The sequence below is a fragment of the Lampris incognitus genome, chromosome 7, assembly GCF_029633865.1.
Source record: "Lampris incognitus isolate fLamInc1 chromosome 7, fLamInc1.hap2, whole genome shotgun sequence".
NCBI classification, from domain to species: domain Eukaryota; kingdom Metazoa; phylum Chordata; class Actinopteri; order Lampriformes; family Lampridae; genus Lampris; species Lampris incognitus.
The window spans coordinates 53418522-53440867 of NC_079217.1; the positions used below are offsets into that span (position 1 = coordinate 53418522).

The following is a 22346-nucleotide window of genomic DNA, read 5'->3' on the forward strand; positions in this document are numbered from 1 at the left end:
AATTATATATATATATTAAGTTGTTTTCACACATGCAATGCAACCCTGAACTTATATGGACATTATCTGGAGGAGCTGTATGTGAGAATACAAATGTCCAAATCAGTTGGACATCAGACACACGTTACCCGGTCAGCTCGCTAGTACAAGGTCCATGTAATGTCCGATTGAACCCATGTGAGAAAAGGGCAGGTCACTGTCTGGAGTATTCACAGGGAGTGAGTGGATTTTTCTTTTTTTTGCTCTGCACTCTTAAGTTGATACTGCAGATATGTCCAATCACATGTAACGTTGATACCAACACACAAACAGTCGTCGTTACGCATGAGTCAGTAGTCTCATCCGTCATCTTCCATGTGCTGCAAACAAAACGCTGCAGTTTCCACAGCGTAGTTTTTGCATCATGTCCTGCCTCCTGCCCGCTCTGCCCAGGCGCCAGCCCCTCACCTAAACCAAACGGAGTATTTCCTGTTGGTGACAATGCGCCTGACACGGACTATCTCCTGTCGGGTCACACGTGTGTGAAAGAGCAGCTTCAGACAACGCCAGACCTGATTCTCTGGACACTGTCCCAAGTTGATATGAGGCCCTGCTGGAACATTACTGTGTGTGCATGACAGGGAAGAGCAGTGTGTATAAGCAGTATATAAGAACAGTGTGTATAAGCAGTACATAAGAACAGTGTGTATAAGCAGTACATAAGAACAGTGTGTATAAGCAGTACGTAAGAACAGTGTGTATAAGCAGTACGTAAGAACAGTGTGTATGAACAGTACATAAGAGCAGTGTGTATAAGCAGTACATAAGAGCAGTGTGTATGAGCAGTAGATAAGAAGTGTGTGTATAAGCAGTACATAAGAACAGTGTGTATAAGCAGTACATAAGAACAGTGTGTATAAGCAGTACGTAAGAACAGTGTGTATAAGCAGTACGTAAGAACAGTGTGTATAAGCAGTACGTAAGAACAGTGTGTATGAGCAGTACATAAGAAGTGTGTGTATAAGCAGTACATAAGAGCAGTGTGTATAAGCAGTACATAAGAGCAGTGTGTATGAGCAGTAGATAAGAAGTGTGTGTATAAGCAGTACATAAGAACAGTGTGTATAAGCAGTACATAAGAGCAGTGTGTATAAGCAGTACATAAGAGCAGTGTGTATAAGCAGTACATAAGAGCAGTGTGTATGAGCAGTAGATAAGAAGTGTGTGTATAAGCAGTACATAAGAACGGTGCGTATAAGCAGTACATAAGAACAGTGTGTATAAGCAGTACATAAGAACAGTGTGTATAAGCAGTACATAAGAACAGTGTGTATAAGCAGTACATAAGAGCAGTGTGTATAAGCAGTACATAGGCAGTGCATGAAACTCAGTGCCTGTTGTCTTTTTAAGATAATATTTGTGTTGAAAATCAAATTGAAAATTACTGTTTTCAAATTTAACAGACAAAACGCAGCCTCCTCTGATAGATTACGTTTCTCTCTGTGTGTGTGTGTGTGTGTGTGTGTGTGTGTGTGTGTGTGTGTGTGTGTTTGTTTCACAGGTGGGCTGTAAACCACTGACTGATCAGGATGAACTGAATCTCAACACACTGGAAAAACATGTAAGCTCTCCTCCCACAGCCTTACACATGTAAACATAAGTGTGAGGGCATCCGGGTGGTGTAGCGGTCTAGTCCGTTGCCTACCAACACGGGGGATCGCCGGTTCGAATCCCCGTGTTACCTCCAGCTTGGTCGGGTGTCCCTACAGACACAACTGGCCGTGTCTGCGGGTAGGAAGCCGGATGTGGGTATGTGTACTGGGCGCTGCACTAGCGCCTCCTCTGGTCGGTCGGGGCGCCTTTTGGGGGGGGGGGGGATAGCATGATCCTCCCACGTGCTACGTCCCCCTGGTGAAACTCCTCACTGTCAGGTGAAAAGAAGCGGCTGGTGACTCCACATGTATGGGAGGAGGCATGTGGTAGTCTGCAGCCCTCCCCGGATCGGCAGAGGGGGTGGAGCAGCGACCGGGATGGCTCGGAAGAGTGGGGTAATTGCCGGTTACAATGGTCCCTAGCTGTTGGGGTCGTCCAGAAACACTTCCGGCATGTATTTCCTGACGGCTCGGAAGAGTGGGGTAACTGGCCAAGTACAATTGGGGGGGAAAAGGGGGAAAAATAAAAAAAATTACCATTCACTTCTATTGCATCCTCCATAAAACCAGAGGATTAGACATAGAGCATGACAAGAAGACTGTCTACTAATGCTCTTCTTTTTTTCTCTTTCTTCTTCTCTCTCTTGTCTATCTCTCTCGGCATCCACCTCTTTCCGTTTGTGTGTGTGTGTGTGCGTGTGTGCGTGTGTGCGTGCATGGTATCTCAGGCTTCAATAGCATGTGCACGAGTTCTGACTGTACTGACATCCTACCAGAGGCCTCCACTCAGCCCTACCCCGATACAATCCCACAATGCACTGCTACAACTCAATGTCTCAGACCAGGACTACTGCGAGTTGGACCAAAACATTCTACAACTATGCGGTATTCATGCACACACACACACACACACACACACACACAGAGCAGCATGTGTGGGATGCTAATGCGGTGAGCCCATGTGAATAATGAACTGTATGGATGCGGATGGGTTCTGTCAGTTGCATGAAGAAAGTCTGACAAAAGCCATGTGAAAGCAGAATGGTTGGCAAAAACACTTTTTAAAAAATCATGAATACTGGAAGTGACTGGCTAATGTTGTCTGTCTGCACACATGTCCACTTGCATACACACACACACACACACACACACACACACACACACACATTCCCAGCGATGTTTACTTGCTAACAATTTTCAGTTAAATTTCTAATCACAGTGAGCCATTTGATTTCCATCCTTATTTCCCCTTCTTCTCATCCTCTTCTGCCCCCTCTTTCCCCCCGTTTTGTTCGCCGTCTTCATCCGTAATCTGTCCGTCCCAGCGTCCCTTGTCTCGTCTTCATTATAAGTCCCTGTGTGTGTTGGTTCTTCTCTCGATCTGCCTCGACCTCTCTGCCTCGTGCCACCCCTCCCTGGACTGCGGTCTGCCAGCTCCCGTACTTGCCCCGCAGTCCCTGGTCCACACAGCCGTCCGCCCGCCCGCCTGCCTGCCTGCCTGTACGCTCCTCTCATTTTTATGCCGTCCTTCTTTCTCTCCCCCATCTTTTGCAGGTGAGCTCTATGACCTTGACGCGGCTTCTCTCCAGCTCAAAGTCATCAATTATGTAAGTGGTGGAGCTCACACATATGTGTCCCGCACACACACACAGTAACACACACCTGCTGCATGCCCCTGCAGCTGCACGTGCACACACTCACACACACATTCACACACACACACACACACACACAATGTATTCAAAAACGTGACATCCCTCCTGTCCCCCCCCCCCCCCCAATCCTTTCGTCTCTAGCTCCCGCTCTATCATCCGCGGTACCGCTAGCTGTTTATCTCTCTATCACTTCATCCGTCTCCTCGTAGTATCCCTCACCCCCACCCCCACCCCGCAGCATCCCCCTCCTGTGAATAGACAATAAGAGAGGGAATGAGAAAAGGAGGATGGGGTCAAAGTGTGAGTGTTTTTGTGTGTGTGGGGGGGGGGGCAGAGAAAGGCCATAAAAAAGAGATGTCAAGGAGCACGGTGTGTGTGTGTGTGTGTGTGTGTGTGTGTGTGTGTGTGTGTGGAGGGAGAGGGAGACCAAAATTTAGGGCCCTGTAGCTATAATTAACATACCGTTGAAAAATATGAATCCATGGAATTATTCAGAGATAAAAGCAATAGGCACTAAAAATTCAGAGAGAAATATAAAGAGACTGAGGAGAGAGAGAGAAAGAGAGAAAGGGGGAGAGAGGGAGAGACTCATCACTATGACATCTATTGTCTCGTCTCCAAGACATGTGAAAGTCATGCTGCGCCGAAGGGACCCAGCCTCAATCTGATGGAGATTTTATGTTTTTTTTACATACTGGCACCACTACTGACTCTAATACACCCCAACAACTCACACCAACCCCCCCCACACACACACACACACATATGCAGATAACTACACCCCCAGAGTTACTTGTTGGTTGGTGCAATGTGCTTTACAGCAAAGGTCGACTTGAACGTCACGATGCCATGATTCTACATCCGCTAGGGGAAAAAAAACAACCTAATTTGCATTTTATTTGTTTAATTCCATTTTATTTTACTTGTTTAATTGTGTTTTACGCGTCTAACAACCCCCTACCCTCACCCTCGCCCACAATTCCCTCCCCACCTTCCCAAACCGTTGTGACCAGTACATACGAAGCAATGCCAAGTTAATGTAGCACAAATATCAGAATCAGAACCAGAATCCTTTAGTCGTCCCCGAGGGCAGATCGGGTTATAATATAGATCTCAGACAGTCGTCCTGGCTGGCGTTCGTTGTCCCGGACAGTCTTTCTTCTTGTTTAGTTTAGATATACGTGTGTTATTTTGGGTATGTGTGTTCCTGTAGTTCGTGGATGTGTGGGTTTTTTAGTCTCTGTGTGGCGCTGCTGTGGGCTGGGGGAAACCATGCTTCCTTTCATTGCATGTGCGCAAGTGCATGAAATGAGATGACATATAAAGCGTTTCTGATTCTGAAATCAGCGGCAGACAAAACGCAGAGCACCTGCAAATTACACAACATTCAGACCCACGGGGGGGGGGGGGGAACAGGAGCCGAAACACAACAACATTAAAAAAAAGAAATGCACTGCAACAAACCTGACAATGTTTCTGTAGGACCCACATGGGGGGGGGGGCGGTTGGTTTGGCAGCCCGTGACTCATATGATGACGACAACGCTACTACGGCATAGGGATCTTAATTAAATCGGTTTAAAAGCTATCAAGTCCTCAACTGGTCCTGACAGTCTGATTTAGTTTACCGTTTAAGACCGCCGTAAAGCCGCGTCTCCAGAAGCCAGTCTAACAATGAAGACTCGTTAGGAGCCTTGCCGAGGTCTGTGTTGGATTACAATGTGCGTCTCTTGCCTGAACTATTCCCCAAATTGTCTACAACCGCCTACATCGGTCACAGCAGGATCGTGTCCTTGTTTGACAATAAAGGAGAATTTGGAAAGGGGGTCGATGGTTTCTGGCAGGTGATTATTTTTTTTTTCCTGCTTGCCAAAGTCTCTTAATGAAAACCACAAAGTTCAGTACGCGCCAAAATCACTCTGCGCACACTCGCTTGGGTTTCTTTTCTCTAAATGCGTGTTGTCCCCGTAGCCGGGGCTGAGTTAAAGGGGACCGGGGGTGGAGTTCAATGTCTCGCCTGGCTCCCCAAGATGTCAGCACCACAGAAGATTGTCAACAGGTCTTCTTTTTTCTTCTTCTTCCTTGCTGACTATCGATCGCTCTCGTCTAGCTGCCCTCGTCGCTGCACTGGCAGCAGACCTACCATCTGTGTTTGCAAAACAAAATCTATTACATTTATGATGCAGACCTACTGGACGTACTGAGGACAGCAAAGCGGACGTTGATGTCCATTATATATATATCTGGCCATTCGAGGCTCGTGATTAGCACGCTGACTGCTGACAATAATCCCCTGAGAAATCCTCATTCACCATCAGACAATCTGCAAAATCTAAACGTATCTTACACCGAATGTCGGTTGTTGCTGTTGACAGTAACAGAACTGGTCAGTAGCCCGTCACGATCTGGCAGGTATTTAGATGAGTCTTTGTTTTCAAATTTGAATTTCGTCAAATCCATGTAGAAATATAGATTCAGGGCGTCCGGGTAGCGTGGCGGTCTATTCCGTTGCCTACCAACCAGCGGTGGAAAACTCCACTCCAGAAAGTTGGATGTACTAGCCATGTATTTGCTCCACCCATGCTCTAAACCAGCTGGTTCTAATCAGCACAACGCTTCAGCCAGGTAGGAGACCTAATTAGTGAAATCAGCTGGTTTAGTCCATGTGTGGCGCAGATACATGGTTAGTACTTCTACGTTCTGAAGCCGGGTTTGCCACCTCTGCCACCAACACAGGGGCTCGGCGGTTCAAATCCCCGTGTTGCGTCCCTACAGACACAATTGGCCGTGTCTGCAGGTGGGAAGCCGGACGTGGGTATGTGTCCTGGTCGCTGCACTAGCACCTCCTCTGGTCAGTCGGGGCACCTGTTCGGGGGGGGGAGGAGAAACTGGGGGGAATAGCGTGATCCTCCCACGTGCTACGTCCCCCCTGGTGAAACTCCTCACTGTCAGATTAAAAGAAGCGGCTGGCGACTCCACATGTGTGGGAGGAGGCATGTGGTAGTCTGCAGCCCTCCCCGGATCGGCAGAGGGGGTGGAGCAGAGACCGGGACGGCTCGGAAGAGTGGGGTAACTGGCCGGTTACAATGGTCCCTAGCTGTTGGGGTCGTCCAGAAACACTTCCGGCATGTATTTCCTGTTACGTTGTTATATTTCAGTTTTTGTTTTATGGTTTGGGGGGTGTTGCAGGGCATGGTTCTCAGTGTGGTTGTGTTGTACGGTCTGCAGTTGCCCTGCTTTTCAGTCTGCAGTTGCTTTACCTTTGTTTTTGTGCATTTTCTTTTTATCACGGTTTCACTTTTGTTCGTTTCTTCAGCGCGATTGTGTGTTTTCCGCGTTTAAGGCTATAGCGTGTCAGCAGGCGAGCGTGTTACACAGTTTCATTTTTCATACATAGAAAGTAACGAACAGGAAAGAGGCACGAAATACATTTTTTCGGGGGGCGGGGTGGGTGGGGGTCTGTAACAAACAAGTTTCAAATCCGACCATTATTTGTTTTGCCAGTTTATTGTAATATTTGTGTCATGGAAGGTGGAGGGGGGTGGGGGTGGAGAGGGAGGGGGGATTGTTGCCGCCGAAGAACTTGCGATTGCCTTTTAAGTGCCTGGGGCAGTTGTTATGGGATTAAACATATTTGGGAAACACACAAACACACACACACACACACACACACAAGCACACACACACACTAGGTGGAGGGGCTTATTATCGCACAGCGTGTGCATGAGCTGACATTTTTTATCTGTGTGCATGTGTGCAGTTTGCTCTGTGCGCTTATGTGTGTGTGTGTGTGTGTGTGTGTGTTGAGTGTGCGAGTGCCTCTGCGTGTGTGGGGGGGGTGGGGGGGCATGTTGGCAGGGGAAAGTGTTTATTCCTGTCCTGGTTGTTCTACATCCAGCCCTCTGGATTAAAGAGAAAAATAACACGTGAGAAAACGCTGCTGTTAAAACACTGTGTGTGAGCACATAAGTGTGTGTGTGTGTCCATGTGCATGTGTATATATAATATATATATTATATATTATATTTAAATATAGTTTGCCTGTTTATAACATGATTGTGTGTGTGTGTTTGTGTTAATATAGGCTGTATATTCCCCTGTTTGTATATGCTTACATGTATGTGTTGCCATTTTAGTGTGTATATACTTTCCTTGTCTTTGGTGTCCGCATGCATACACCGATCAGCCAAAACATTAAAACCACCTGCCTAATATTGTGTAGATCTCCCTCTGCTGCCGAAACAGCTCTGACCCGTCGAGGCATGGACTCCGCAAGACCTCTGAAGGTGTCCTCTGGTATCGGGCACCAAGGTGTTGGCAGCAGATCCCTTAAATCCTTTAAGTTGCGAGGTGGGGCCTCCACGAATCGCACTTGTTTTTCCAGCACATCCCACAGATGCTCGACTGGATTGAGATCTGGGGAATTTGGAGGCCAGTGCCAACAACTCGAACTCTTCGTCATGTTCCCCAAACCATTCCTGAACAAGTTGTGCACTGTGGCAGGGTGCATTATCCTGCTGAAAGAGGCCACTGGCGTCAGGGAATACCGTTGCCATGACGCAGTGTGCTTGGTCTGCAACAACGTTTAGGTAGGTGGTACGCGTCAAGGTAACAGCCACATGAATGCCAGGACCCAAGGTTTCCCAGCAGAACATTGCTTCTGCCGGCTTGCATCCTGGTTTCATCTCTTCCCCCAGGTAAACGGCGCACATGGTGTAAAAGAAAATGTGATTCGTCAGACCAGCCCCCCTTCTTCCATTGCTCCAAGGTCCTGTTCTGATGCTCACATGCCCATTGTAAGTGCTTCCGGCGGTGGACAGGGGTCATCATAGGCAATCTGACTGGTCTGCAGCTATGCAGCCCCATATGCAGCAAGCTGCGATGCACTGTGTGTTCTGACACCTGTCTTACATAGCCAGCATTAGCTTTTTCAGCAATTTGAGCCACAGTAGGTCTTCAGTGGGATCAGACCAGATGGGCTAGCCTTCGCTCCCCACGCGCATCAATGAGCCTTGGCCGCCCATGACCTGGTTCAGTGTTTGGCCTTCCTAGGACCACTTTTTGTAGGTACCGACCACTGTATACTGGCAACACCTCACAAGACCTGCTGTTTTGGAGCTACTCCTGACCCAGTCGTCGAGCCATCACAATTTTGCCCTTGTCAAAGTCGTTCAGATCCTTACGCTTACCCATTTGTCCCGCTTCCAAGACATCAACTTCAAGAACTGACTGTTCACTTGTTGCCTGATATATTCCACCCCTTGCCATTGTAACGTGATCATTATTCACCTGCCTGTCCGTGGTTTTAATGTTTTGGCTGATCATTGTACAGGGGTGTATGCATGACCCTAAGTAAACAGTTTAAAAATACAAATGAAAAGTGTTCAATCATTTGACAGCACATCCTGTAGTGCAGACCACCAAATATCTGGAATCTACACATGCTCTGATGTAAAGGTGACTTTTTAAGTGAAGATGCTGCAGGGGCCCACTCTGGGTAAATGTCAGACTCCATTAACTGCTACATTAGACTAGCATCCCCTGTTCAGGTTATTTGTCTAACTGAGGCCATAGCTGCCGACACTGAAGCTAATCTTGGAGTAAGGCACACGTCGATTCCAGTCATACTAGGATGAATCAATCTGAGGTCACCAAGAGGAGCACGTGACCTCCCTAGAAAGATGGGTCTGCTAATATTGATTCTGTCTGGTCCCATACCCGTGAGGGGTAATGACGGAAGGCACAGATGGTTAGTTTCTCCAAACTCCTGGCTGGTTCAGTAACGTGAGGTGGAAGAATTCTTAGTTTTATATATCCAGCCCTCGTTAGCCTTCGCCCTTCCAGGACTGGTGCCAGTGTTTTGTCTAGAAATATAGAGAGATGTGTAAGACAGGTTTCACACAAACGTTGCACTATGTACCTCTACTACTACTATTACTACTACTACTACTATTCACACTGAGATATTACCACTTACTTATCATGTGAGCAAGTTTTTGAAGGGTGTTTTGAAACCTGTATTTCATTCTCTATGCTGGAATCAGAAACTAATACACTAAAGTGTTGGAGTTACCTGTGAGTTCTGTTTCAATCACATGGCGATGTGTCTTAGCAAACTAGATCTGGATATAAACGGTATGTGTGGGTAAACTATTCCCTCATTGGTCTGAAAATGTCGAGCAGGAATGCGGCTGTCTTCCTATTTAACAGGCTGAAGGGATTAAATGAAGCATAGGCACCAGCTATGTCAACGGACCGTTTTCTTTGCCGTGATACTCTAGTTTACATACGAGAATTTCCTATACAAGCGATTTCAATGTGAATCAAAATATTGAAAACATTGCTCAGATGCATTTCATTGGACGGTGATTTCCTCTGGAGGAAGTGGTTTGCTCCGATAAACACCTACAGTGACATGGCCTATCCTTTCACTACGAGCTGATCCCATTGTTCATAGCGAATTTATGAATTTGGTCAGATTGCATTCTCACGTTTAAGAGACTGCTACAGAGTTTTTATGGGATATTACTGGGACCACTTTCTTGAGGTGGTCTTAGTCTGAAACCTAAAGATTGTCCCATCTCAGAAAACCTTAGCAATGGAAAGCATTTTAAAGCTTGCATCATTACTATCGGACCCATTACCTACGACAGACTAGATTGTTAATGGCCTGAAGTGTAGTCTCAACATGTAGGGCCTGTGTGAAACATGCCTAAAACTTGATATTTTCCTACTTAACGACTCATCGACTGATTATATTAGGGTTCATGTTGTCTGAACAACGAAACTGGTTGGGGAAGTTGCCTTAATTTATAACTCAATCTTCAACCTTATTCCTCATTAATACTGAATATGAGACATTTGAGGTGCTTATTTTGCACCCTTTCTACAGTTGTAAAAAAAACTCCATTGGTGATGTCAACATTTAATCTCCTTAGCAAGGTATTCTTAGCATTTTGATCGTAGAATATTATTTGAATATTGATAGTTATCACTCAGCCACTTATTGCAACACTCTTGGCTTGGGTCTTACATGAGAAGTAAAACATTTGAGACCTGTCGACCCCCACCTAATTGATTAACAAGGCAATAATTTGTTTAGCAGTCATTGTGTTAACCTCTCGATGTAAACATAGATTTGTTTACATTCAGAATTTCACTCATGCAGACACAAATTATGTTGTTAGACCCCACACTATGTAGACAAAAATGACCTTTGAAGATGTTCAATAAATCTTAAATGTGTATATATATATATATATATATATATATATATATATATATATATATATATATATATATATATATATATCCATTATCCGAACTGCTTATGCTGCTCTCAAGGTCGCGGGGTATATATATACACACACACACACACACACACACACACATATACATACATATATATACATACATACATATATATAGTTGTTTATTTATAAGGCTACATTTACATTTGGATTCAGCGCAGTGGCCTGGAGAGGAAGCTCCTGTCACGTTATTATTTTTGTCATGTTATGGGGAGCCATTTTGCTCAGTAGCGCTACTAGTGGCCAAAAACTCAACAGTTCATCTTTAATGCCTCTTTGGACAATTTCCCCTGTGAACTCTACATAGCTCTTTCAAACGTACTTGAGTAAGTTACACAGCTTGTTACAAAAAAACTGCATGTTTAGATTTGGAGATATTTTACTGACTTTAACACTTGAGCAATTTGCTCAATAACCTGCTAATTTGTAAGTACACATGTTTAGCAGCTAAAACAGCTTATCCATCTCCCCTAGCAAATATAATGAAAAACTTCATTTTGATGCCATAACAAAATTTACTCAGTTTCCCACCAGCTACTCCCCATTTACAACTTCCAACTTCTTAGATTTTTTTAAAAAAATTTTTTGGCAAGATTAAGGGCATTTGATATAAATCGTACACCTTCCACTAAAATTACAGACTGTACAGTTAAACACTGTCTCACATGAAACTATGTCATAGGTTGCAAAACCCACCATCTGCCAGTTTAACCCGTCCCTGCTAAACTTCTTTAAGAACGTTGGCCAAGTCCAGGAGCTCTGATGCTAAATATAATTTTAATTGTGTGATTGGCACTTGACTACTGACTGGCTCTGTGTTGGTTTAAGTCCTTATCTCTGAGAACACACATTGTCTGTCATAATAACGTTACCTCTAAATACTGTAAACTTTGTCCCCCACGGTTCAGTTTTTGTCTGTTATTCTCTTTATGTGCTACCTCTTTGCAAAATAATTTGTAATAAAGGAATCCATTTGCTATGCTACTGCCTAGCAGATAACACTCCAATGTACCTGTAAAGTCAAACGATGATTTATAATTTTGAAATTTGTTGTTTGCATTTATGTTTCCAGCATCCCGCAACCCTACTGAGGATAAGCGACTTGGATAATGGAATGTGGGGGGAAAAATGTTTGCATTTAAAAACTGGATGTTGTCTAACTTCTGCAAAACAGGGATGCTGATTGTCGGCTCAGTGAGGCATAGGCCTCAATTTGACAGAGCGGCAATAATCTTGATTATAGTGTGTTTTTCCAAAGTTCCTCAATTAAAAAATCTGGGTGTTGCTTTCGATCTCTGATCTTTCTTTTGAGCTACACACTGGAGAAATCACTGAGATTGGGTTTTTTTTTTCACCTTTGCATCTTTGTTAAAATGCTATCACTTCCACCAACCAATGATGCACAGACTCAGACTAGATTGTTGCCATGTCCCTTTCCGTGGCCTTCCATGCACTACATAAAGGAAGGACCCCTAGGGGCAGGCCTGCTCCTCAGTTATTGCCAGAACCAAAAAGAACTCAGTAGTTTGTACTAGGGATGGGTATCGTTAAGAGTTTAACGGTACTACTACTCTGACCGATACTGCTTATCAATCCAGTACTTTAGCGGTACGTTAATCAGTTCTTTTTGTTTTTTGTTTGTTTGTTTTTTGAAGAGGAAAAAAAATGAAACGCATTAAGAGCAGAATTAACATTGCTTTATTTTCTCGTGTCTGGACACAGCGTTTCTTTTAATCAGTAACCCATGTTTGTATAATTAATTAACTCCGTGTGGGCTCTAGGCTGCTAGCACACATAACATACCTGAGGTGGATGGGGGCAGCGAGAGATGAACTACGAGCTAGGCAGCCAAAAACTGCATTTCTCTGCCGGTATTTGATGCACTTTCACTAGATGTTTCAAAAGGCAGCTTGCGTTTCCACCCTTAGTTGCACTTGCGGCAGTGAGCATTGTCAGCATCGACTCTAGTGAAGGGTAACCAGACTTTTGACCGTTTACTCCTCTCTTCCCCATTGTCACTAAGAGCAGGCTCTGCGTGTGTGTGTGTGTGTGTGTGTGTGTGTGTGTGTGTGTGTGTGTGTGTGTGTGTGTGTGTGTGTGTGTGTGTGTGTCAGAGAGCTGGCCCCCGCCCCTTGGCTTGCACATACGACAGGCTCAGAGAGAGAGAGAGAGCGAGAGCGAGATCGCTCCTCTGGATTGGTAATAGAGAAAATGCATGATAGACCAACGTCTTAGTTTTATTGCAAGTTAGAAAAGGAGTCGGTGATTTAAAAAGTGCAAAATAACATGCAAGTAGCCTAAATAAATAGGAATTTTACTTTCTTAATTTCTCCAATACTGACAACACAGCTGTTAATGTTGGAGTTTATCAATACTACGCTCTTTAATAATTTAGCACCGGTGCCTGTTTAAGACCGGGTCTTGGTACCCAGCCCTAGTTTGTAGAGCATCTTCTTACTGGACGATAAATCTTTGGAACAGTCTTCCTGCTGACATCAGAGAGGTTGACAAATGAAATGACAAAGTGTTTCTGATTCTCTCACCTTGCCCTAAATGAGAAGGAACAAACATCAGCGCTGCATACTTGCTTAGCCATGGCTATGATATAGACTTGTGGTGTTTGCCAATTGCTTTGGAATTCCCTTTTGTTTGTGTCACTATTGGTGATAAACCCATTGCATTTACACTAACTGCTCTAGCAACGATATGCACTCTTGGCGATGATGCTATTATTACATCCAGTGCTCTAAGATAGCCATGCACAAATATAGCTGCTAATTGCTGACTCTCTTTGTATGTCACTTCGGATAATGGCCTCTGTTTAATGAGAAAATTTAAAATGGAAGCGTAAATTAGACCCTCCAGCTCTAAATCCTGGCTCCCGCCAACTGGATTCTGACCAAATCTTTGATTTTTACTGTGCGTCATTGTGTTTCCAATCTCAATTCTTTTCAAGCTGTGGTAGCTACAGCCAATAAGTATTAGGCTTTCATAACACAGATCCTTTAAATCTGAACTGCCAGTGGAATCTTGAACAAAGTGAAAGAAAATGTTCATACATGAGAGCCTTCACCCGTCAGATGGGGAGCCAAGTTGATGTGATAGTTCAGTCTATGCATGGAGATCTTTGTAGTGTACTCACAGAATGTATGCCTTGAATTTAACATTACAGAGAACTATTTCTAGGGAAACAGCTTTTTGATGTTCCTGCATATTTTAAAAAATGCATTTCAGTACACCAACTGACCTTTTTCTTAGAGAGGGATTCAAGATAATAAATGCCTTCAGTACTTTTTCAGTTTCTATTCATCGAATAGTTTTGTTAAGTTCATGGTACATTCTAAATACTGTACTTTGGAATGGAACACTGAATTCATTCTTGACAAAATTCAGACTTAAATTTAAAAGAATGTGAAGATAAAAATGGCAGATTTTTTTTTTTTTGGTTTATCAAGGCTTATTTCATGTGTGCGTGTGTGTGTGTGTGTGTGTGTGTGTGTGTGTGCGTTTCTGTGTGTACGTGGGCTTGCCTCCTCAGCTGCAGCAGCAAACCCAGTCACAGTGTTGCTGTCTCCTACTGGTATCTGAAGATAACCACCAGCTCTTCTGTCAGGTTTGGAAAACAGATACACAATAGTATACATACATAGAAAGGCAGACACACACACACACACACACTTAGACATGCTTTTCCTTCCCCCTTTCTCTTGCATATATATTGCATGTATGTCTGCGTGTGTTGTACGTACATACACACACACAAAGTTCATTGTAGAGTTGACTGCCAGGCTACATTCTACAGTAACAACAGTGATGACCAAGTCAACAGAGAGCTTATTGACTTTTAACTTTTGACCTCTAATCTCTTCTGCTTCCGGTGTGGGAAGATGGCGGTGCGGATTCACGTTTGCAGCGGCCTCACCCAGTGCCGTCCATGCGGTGTCTTTGTCCATGTCTGCGTCTAAGTTTTGTAGCCCAATTCTCCTGCCTATCGGCCCGAACACCCCTTGAGCAGTCTCTGCGTTGTGTTATTTTTTAATGTATATCGACACCGGGGCGGACGGAAAGACAAGATAGTTGTACAGACGGGAGACAGACAGGAGTCCTGATGGCGGTTGAGGCAGAGCAGGTTTGCTGCATTTATTAGCTTTCTCACATAGGTACAGCACCACTGGCAGCATACAGGCAACTTGTAACACAAAAGGAAACTGGTAAGTTTCTGAGCCCACAAAACGAAATAAAACATTCAAAGACCAATACATTTTTTTGGCTGACTCAACCGTACGATGCAATAAAATATCAAATGGCGCTTTTCCAACTTCCATTTTTAAACAAAAATCGGCTATGTGTAAAAGTCAGAAATAGACCTACTGTGTTTTGGGACAGTATTTTGGTTGTAGTACCATATTTGGTCAATGAATGGCGCTTCATGTACATACCGTGACATCACTGGAGCCAGCGTCACTCCCAGTCTACCTGGCTATTGTACAACAGTAACGTGTCTCTCCTTAGTAACAGTTCGGTTCGTGTACAACTGTGTGTCAACCTACGTGTATGTTGAAAGATCATAGTGCCGTCGTAACCAGGCATTGTATGGTGGCAAGTATAGGCAATTAAAGTGACACACAAGTGCGAAATCCTACACCTGACTTCGTCTGAATGACTATGCTAAGCTATCCTGGTGCAGCCTAGCTAGCACCAAGCTAACGCGTAACCACAGCTCGTTAGACATGTTGCATAAAAACATGTATAACGGCCATCTCATATCAAATCTAACAGTGATGGGCCTTTGACATATTTCAAAATACCCATTTATGCGGGCGAACAATAGATACCAGTGCGCACCTTGTAACACAAAACGGAACTAGCTCTACAGTAGCCACGGAGGGACAAAAGAGTCGGAATACGGCAACGCTACAGAAAAAAACTAGTACGTGCTGACAATGCAAGACCACTCTGCCGGCGATTAAGTCTAACTCACTTCCTTACACCTTCATGTGATGGCTGGGTGAGCTTGGTCTGCTTCGTCGGGTGGGCCCACGGACCACGGGCCTTGCCCGGAACTGCGCCCGAGGAGGTGATACCGAGGGCGGTCTGACAGGACGCGGTAGCGGGGCGGGCTAAGCTAACTGCTAGCCCATACAGACCGGCAGTTCCAATAACACCAAGGGCGGTCTGGCGGCGGCCTCACCTGGCGTTGACTGTGGTGTTTTTGATGTCGTCGTGTGGAGTGCGGGGAGGTGTGTCGAGGGTGTCTGACTGGGAGAGCTTGGTCTGCTTCGTCGGGTGGGCCCAGGGACCCCGGCCCCTGCCTGGAGCTGCTCCGAGGGCGGTCTGACAGGACATAAATATAGTACACGTGACAGGACGTACTTGCTCCTCCTGTTTCAGAGCCATTTCCTTTACCAGTGCAGTCAATTCAGAGATGCCGGGGTTGTGTTCCCTGTAGTGTCCCTGCCATTTGCCCCACTCCGCTGTTCACTTCCAGCAACATGAACCTGGCTGAACATTTCCTTTTGTTTGTGCTTGGAATGGAACTTCTTTGTTTCTCTGGACAGGTTTCTTAGTTCATACAGGACGTGAAGCGGGGCAGGCTAAGCTAACTGCTAGCCCATGCAGATCGGCAGTTCCCACAGTCATCCTGGCTGGCCTTCCTTGGACAGTGGTTTTTTTGTTGTTGTTTAGTTTGGATATATGTGTTAGTTTGGATATGTGTGTTCTTGTAGTGTTTTGATGTGTTTTTGTCTTCGTGTTGTGCTGCTGTTTCATTTCATGTATGCAAGTATATGAAATGACAAATAAAGTGTTCCTGATTCCTGTTCTTGATTCCCGACCCCTCACACCTTCAGGTAGTTGGAGATAAAGTCCTCGAGGAGGAGATCAGTTTTCCGGTAAGCACAGCAAAATACTAATTTGTTTAACTGCCTTTTTCATGACTAATTCATTCACTTGTTCATTTCTTAGATAGTTTATTCATCACCTTTTTTATCAGCTAGTTTATTCATCCCCTTTCCATCATCTGTTCATATAGCCATTATTAATTTGTTTAAGTATGCCCTCATTAAATCAGGCATTTTTTAAATTCTGGTGGCGCAGTGGTTAGTGCGGTCACCTCACAGCAAGAAGGTCCTGGGTTCGAGCCCCAGGGTAGTCCAACCTTGGGGGTCGTCCGGGTCGTCCTCTGTGTGGAGTTTGCATGTTCTCCCCGTGTCTGTGTGGGTTTCCTCCGGGGGCTCCGGTTTCCTCCCACAGTCCAAAGACATGTAGGTCAGGTGAATCGGCCATACTAAATTGTCCGTAGGTATGAACTGGCATGTGTGTGTGTGTGTGTGTGTGTGTGTGTGTGTGTGTGTGTGTGTGTGTGTGTGTGTGTGTGTGTGTGTGTGGGCCCGGTGATGGCCTGGCAGCCTGTCCAGGGTGTCTCCCCTCCTTCTGCCCAATCACTGCTGGAATAGGCCGCAGCATCCCCATGACCCTGAGAGCAGGATAAGCGGTTCAGATAATGGATGGATGGATGGATCTTTAATTCATGTGGGGTTTTTTATTCACCACTTCATGGTTTCCTGCATTTTAGAATCAACTTGTTAATGCGTCTATTTTTTAGTTTAGGTTTTGTGTGTGTGTGTGTGTATCATTCATAATTTTCTGCTCATTCAGCCGTTTGTTCTTGCTGCATTGCAGGTCTTGTGGTAATCTATTAGATTATGTAACTAATTACAATTTTGGGAAGGTCAACAGTAATCTTTAACAGATTATACTTTTTAATGCAGCCTTTTCCATGGAGACACATGGAGACCCACAGACATGATAAACGAAACTCACTAGATGTAATCCTGCATAATCCACACCACAGGGTCTAGTAATGACAAACGAACCAAAGAACTACTCACTTACTCCTGGACGAAGCTGTCATACAAGCTATTCCTCCCCAAGTCCTGGAGCACATACAGCCTTGCTGCACCCCATTCTGGGGGATTGTGTGGATTTGAAAAAGATGTGAACAGACTAGTCAGACAGTCTTTCTCTTTCCAGTGCTGCCCTTGTCTCTTTACCTCATCCCATACTCTTTCTGTATCTCCTCTGTTCTGCCCTCTCCTCATTCTCTCTATCCGTCATTCTCTGGCACCCCTCTTTTCAATGCATCTTCCTTTTTCTCAATCCCTTGTCTTTTTTTTTTTCCAGCTGATGTTTGGCCGCTTTGGCCAAGTTGTCGAGAAGAAGAAGTCTATCACCCTTCAGGACATCAGTGTGGTAAGACAAAAATTAGTCTGTCAGTCAGTCCGTCTGTCTGTCTGTCAATCAGTCTTTCACGCTCCATTCCTCTCTTTCGCCCTTTCTCTGTCATGCACATGCAACCCATCCCCCACCATCTGCTCGCAGGAGGAGCGTAGACAGTTGTCCAGTATGTTGGGCTGTGAGATCTCCTCCATGCTCTGCGTCCCTGTAGCCAGCAGAGCCACTGACCAGGTGGTGGCGCTAGCGTGTGCTTTCAACAAGCAGGGTGGTCAGAGGTACGTGCTCAACCCTATGTGAAACCCTAACATTTGATTAAAAAACTTGATATTTTTTTCATGCCTTTTGGTTGGAAAATTAGACGTTTGTGTGGTCGATTCACTTGCTCAATAAACTAAAAACAGATAAACTCCATAATCCTGATGGAAAATCCAGCCCTTTCCAAACCCATTGTGCAGTGTTTAGATAGGTCATCTTGATGGGAAAAAAAACTTCAGATTAATGAATTTAAGGGGTGCCTGTTCAATTCGGCTCTCAGTATCTCATTCTTCAGCTTTTTAACGGAGGTTGGGGTTTCGTTCTCTTATTTTCTTCCTGTTGTGTACCCCTGGTGACACGAGAGAGATGTCATCCCTTCTTATCCCCCATCAAATCGGCCCATCTGTTTGTGTGTGTGTGTGTGTGTGTGTGTGTGTGTGTGTGTGTGTGTGTGTGTGTGTGTGTGTGTGTGTGTGTGTTGGTGACCATACAGATGGCTCTTTTAGCATGTACAGTCAGGTCATGAGTTCCACAGCAGCCAAGCTGGTGGCTTTGCTTCCTGTTTTGGCACCACCTTGTGACACGTTTTGGCTATATCTGCTCATGTGACCTGTTGATGTGTTCTTCAGAGAGAGAGAGAGAGAGAGAGAGAGCACACTTGTGTTTGTGCATGTCACCAGGATCAAGTTTGCTATAGCTTCAATACAGGCATCAGGAACATATTCTAGGTGTGTGTGTGTGTGTGTGTGTGTGTGTGTGAGAGAGAGAGAGAGAGATGAAAGTCAGATAATTTGTATTTAAGAGAGGGAGGAGAGGTCATGGTGTGTTATTGCGGACCTCATGTTTTGCATGCTTTTTGTGATGTTGTGGCTTAACACTGTAATTGTTTATTTAAGAATCTCTCCCAATCTGTCTGTCTCTATCTTTCTTTCTGTTTCTCCCTCTGTCTCCTTCTATCTATCTATCTATCTATCTATCTATCTATCTATCTATCTATCTATCTATCTATCTATCTATCTATCTATCTATCTGTCTGTCTGTCTGTCTGTCTGTCTGTCTATCTGTCTCTGTCTATCTGTCTGTCTATCTATCTATCTGTCTGTCTGTCTGTCTGTCTGTCTGTCTGTCTGTCTGTCTGTCTGTCTGTCTGTCTGTCTGTCTATCTATCTATCTATCTATCTATCTATCTATCTATCTATCTATCTATCTATAAATTTCCTCTCCGTCCCTCTGTCTTTCTCTCCCTTGCTCTCTCTTATCACAGAGCATATGTTCCTACTTGTACTAAAGGGAGATTAGAGCCTTTCATCTTTTTCATCCAAATCATCTAACTACACATGTACACACACACACACACACACACACACACTCGCGCACACACTCGTGCACACACAGGAGGATAAATGTACACATATTCACGTGTATATTTACACAAAACCTCTCACTTTTGCATGCTCTCGTTTGTGCACCTAATTCTGAAGAGTAAGGCAGACGAGACGGGATCATAGCCCATGATTTCTCCCCCTGCGAGCAGTGCCGATGGCGAGCTGGCATCTCATTACCATAGTAACAGCAGCAGGGCTATGGTAGCAACTGAGCATGAGGTCCGATAAATCTTTATTTGGCTCCCAGCACTCTCGTGTAGAGCTCAGTTCATATATCAAAAAACATATAACTTTAAATCATAAAGGTAGACAATCTATATACAGGTGTTGTGGAGACTTTATACCTGCCTTGGATAGGAATTAGTAATTTCATGTCTTAACGCTGAACCCCAGGTGCACGAAAAACAAATCGGTACCCCTGGCATATTTGAACAAGCCAAGCGATGTGCTGATACCTCATTTTGAGTCCTGTTACATAGTTTCAAACATAATTAACGTCATTCTTCTGTGAAGATTGGATTTCTCCAGAAGTATCAACACCCGCATAACCGCCTGGCCTGTTAGGAGGATATGATGGCAAGTTTAATATTTAATGAAAGAAAATCCCCTTATGGTGTTGTGTGCATTGCAAAAATGATGCTGTGGCTAGGGTGCTGCCCTAGCTGCGGGGTTACGAGGGCAAAACGAGAGCTTGAGCCGACGCTTTCTAATAATGAAACTGGACCCAGAACCTTTTTGTTGAAATGGATGCAGGTTCTGGCCCGCCCTGAGCAGGGTGGAGCATCCGCTGCGTCGGGTTGGTTAGAGAGGCCGCAGTAGGTTAACATTTGCTGCTTTAGTTTAACGCCACAAGCGGCGTGGCCAAATTCCAAATACTCACCCTCTGTGATAAGAGAAATTTGCCTTTCATTGGCTCAATAATGTGAGAGAGGGAAAAGGGAAATCCGTACTGTCTCGCTCCCGCTGCTGCATCTGTAGCTGCCCTGCGTGTATGAGCCAGTGTGAAGAATCCAGGTTAGAACAGCTGTCTAATTTAAATGCGTGCTTATCACAATGTCAGCCTGAGGGCTGTCTAATGGTCCTGCCGTCTGCATAATAATGACACACTGACCTCTGTAGGCAGGCAGGCATAACTGCAAACCACCGGCATCCTCGCTGCCATCACAGCTGCAGAAATGTTCACCTCTTCCATCTGACTCCTACCCAGTTCACTTGCCGTTGCCTTATGAAGCAGAGTAATGGCTGCTTGTGCGTTTGGCTTCTATGTTGGAGGTGTGAACTGTGGGTAAGTGTGTGTCATTTTTTTCGGTACGACCTGAAAATGACCATAGAAATGAGCGGCTGTAAAAGCATTCTCGGGCTGCTGTTGTAAATGCACCAGTGATATCAAGTGTCAGAATGGGGGTCCGTCTGCATGTACGTCTGCAGGACTGGCTAACGCCGCCACGTTCCCCGCTCCAGCGGCAGCTTGTGTATGTGGCCGCCGATGAGCTCGGTGAAGCGTGTTGGTCTACTTCTGTGATCCTCCCTTCTTTAAAGACATCATAGTTTGCCTACTTGTCAGGCCTAAATCCAAGTCACGGGCATCACAGCATAACACATGGTGTGTCAAACAACACACAGGATGTGTTTTTGTCTTGTCGTACACTATATCTTACATTATTTCATCACCTACAGATCCCTTTTGGCACCTGTTTGGTCTTGATGTAGATTTATCGTGTGTGTGTGTGTGTGTGTGTGTGTGTGTGTGTGTGTGTGTGTGTTATTGACCATGCAAATGGCTGTTTTAGCATCTAGGGTCAGGTCATGAGTTCCACAGCAGCCAAGGTGGGATATATCTGCTCGTGTGACCTGTGGATGTGTGCTTGAAAGAGAGACAGAGAACGATGGAGAGAAAGGAGGAGAGGAAGGAAGAAGGAGAGAGAGAGAGAAAGACAGAGAGCACACTTGTGTTTGAGCATACCACCAGGAGCAAGTTTGCTATATCTTCACTACAGGCATCAGGAACGGTGTGTGTGTGTGTGTGTGTGTGTGTGTGTGTGTGTGTGTGTGTGTGTGTGTGTGTGTGTGTGTGTGTGTGTGTGTGTGTGTGTGTGTGAGAGAGATGAATGGGAGTCAATGAGGGGGCCCAACAAGGATAGAGAAATATAGAATGTGTGTGTGAGAGAGGGAGAGAGAGAGAGAGAGAGAGAGATGCAGGTCAGATAATTGTATTTGCTGTTGTGTATTTGCTGCCCTTTTCTCTCCGTTATAATATTGAGAGCCGACAAGATAATATTGCATTCAAGGACAAATAGTTGAGTACATTCAAAAACACATGTGGTTAAACAATTCCTGCTGATTTTTTTTTTCGTGTGCCTCCTGTCTTTTTAAGATAATATTTTTAAAAGCAAATTTAAAATTAATATTTGCAAATTTAACAGACAAAACGTAGCCTCCTCTGATAGATGACATTTCATTGTGTGTGTGTGTGTGTGTGTGTGCTGGCAATGGGTTTCCTCTTTAGACACACAGAGGTGGATGAGCATGCTATCCAGCATTGTTTCTGCTATACTTCTACAGTCCTCACTTCCACTCTGGCCTTCCAAAAGGAACAGAAACTCAAAGTGGAGTGCCAGGTAATACATACACACACACACACACACACACACACACACACACACACACACACACACACACACACACACACACACACATGGCCCAGAGACATATTTGCCCATGGCTGTCATCTTCAAGTGCTCTTCATTTTCCCTGTTTGTTTTTCCACGCAGGCTCTCCTCCAAGTGGCCAAGAATCTCTTCACACACTTGGGTGAGTCATTCGCCCTCTCTGGTGTGGCTTCCTCTCTGTTAATGTCTGTGTTTCTACATCTACA

General features: G+C 44.8%; 1 protein-coding gene across 2 annotated transcripts in view; it reads left to right on the forward strand.

The window, feature by feature from the left end:
* LOC130115489 (cGMP-dependent 3',5'-cyclic phosphodiesterase) overlaps window positions 1-22346 on the forward strand; it is a 256094-nt gene that overhangs the window by 213273 nt on the left and 20475 nt on the right. For both annotated transcript variants that reach the window (XM_056283167.1, XM_056283168.1), the window contains exons 7-15: window positions 1541-1600; window positions 2360-2516; window positions 3186-3238; window positions 14134-14208; window positions 16445-16486; window positions 17778-17846; window positions 17976-18106; window positions 21978-22089; window positions 22243-22282. In XM_056283167.1, coding sequence (XP_056139142.1) covers window positions 1541-1600; window positions 2360-2516; window positions 3186-3238; window positions 14134-14208; window positions 16445-16486; window positions 17778-17846; window positions 17976-18106; window positions 21978-22089; window positions 22243-22282 — 739 coding nt within the window. The remainder of the gene's footprint in view (window positions 1-1540; window positions 1601-2359; window positions 2517-3185; window positions 3239-14133; window positions 14209-16444; window positions 16487-17777; window positions 17847-17975; window positions 18107-21977; window positions 22090-22242; window positions 22283-22346) is intronic.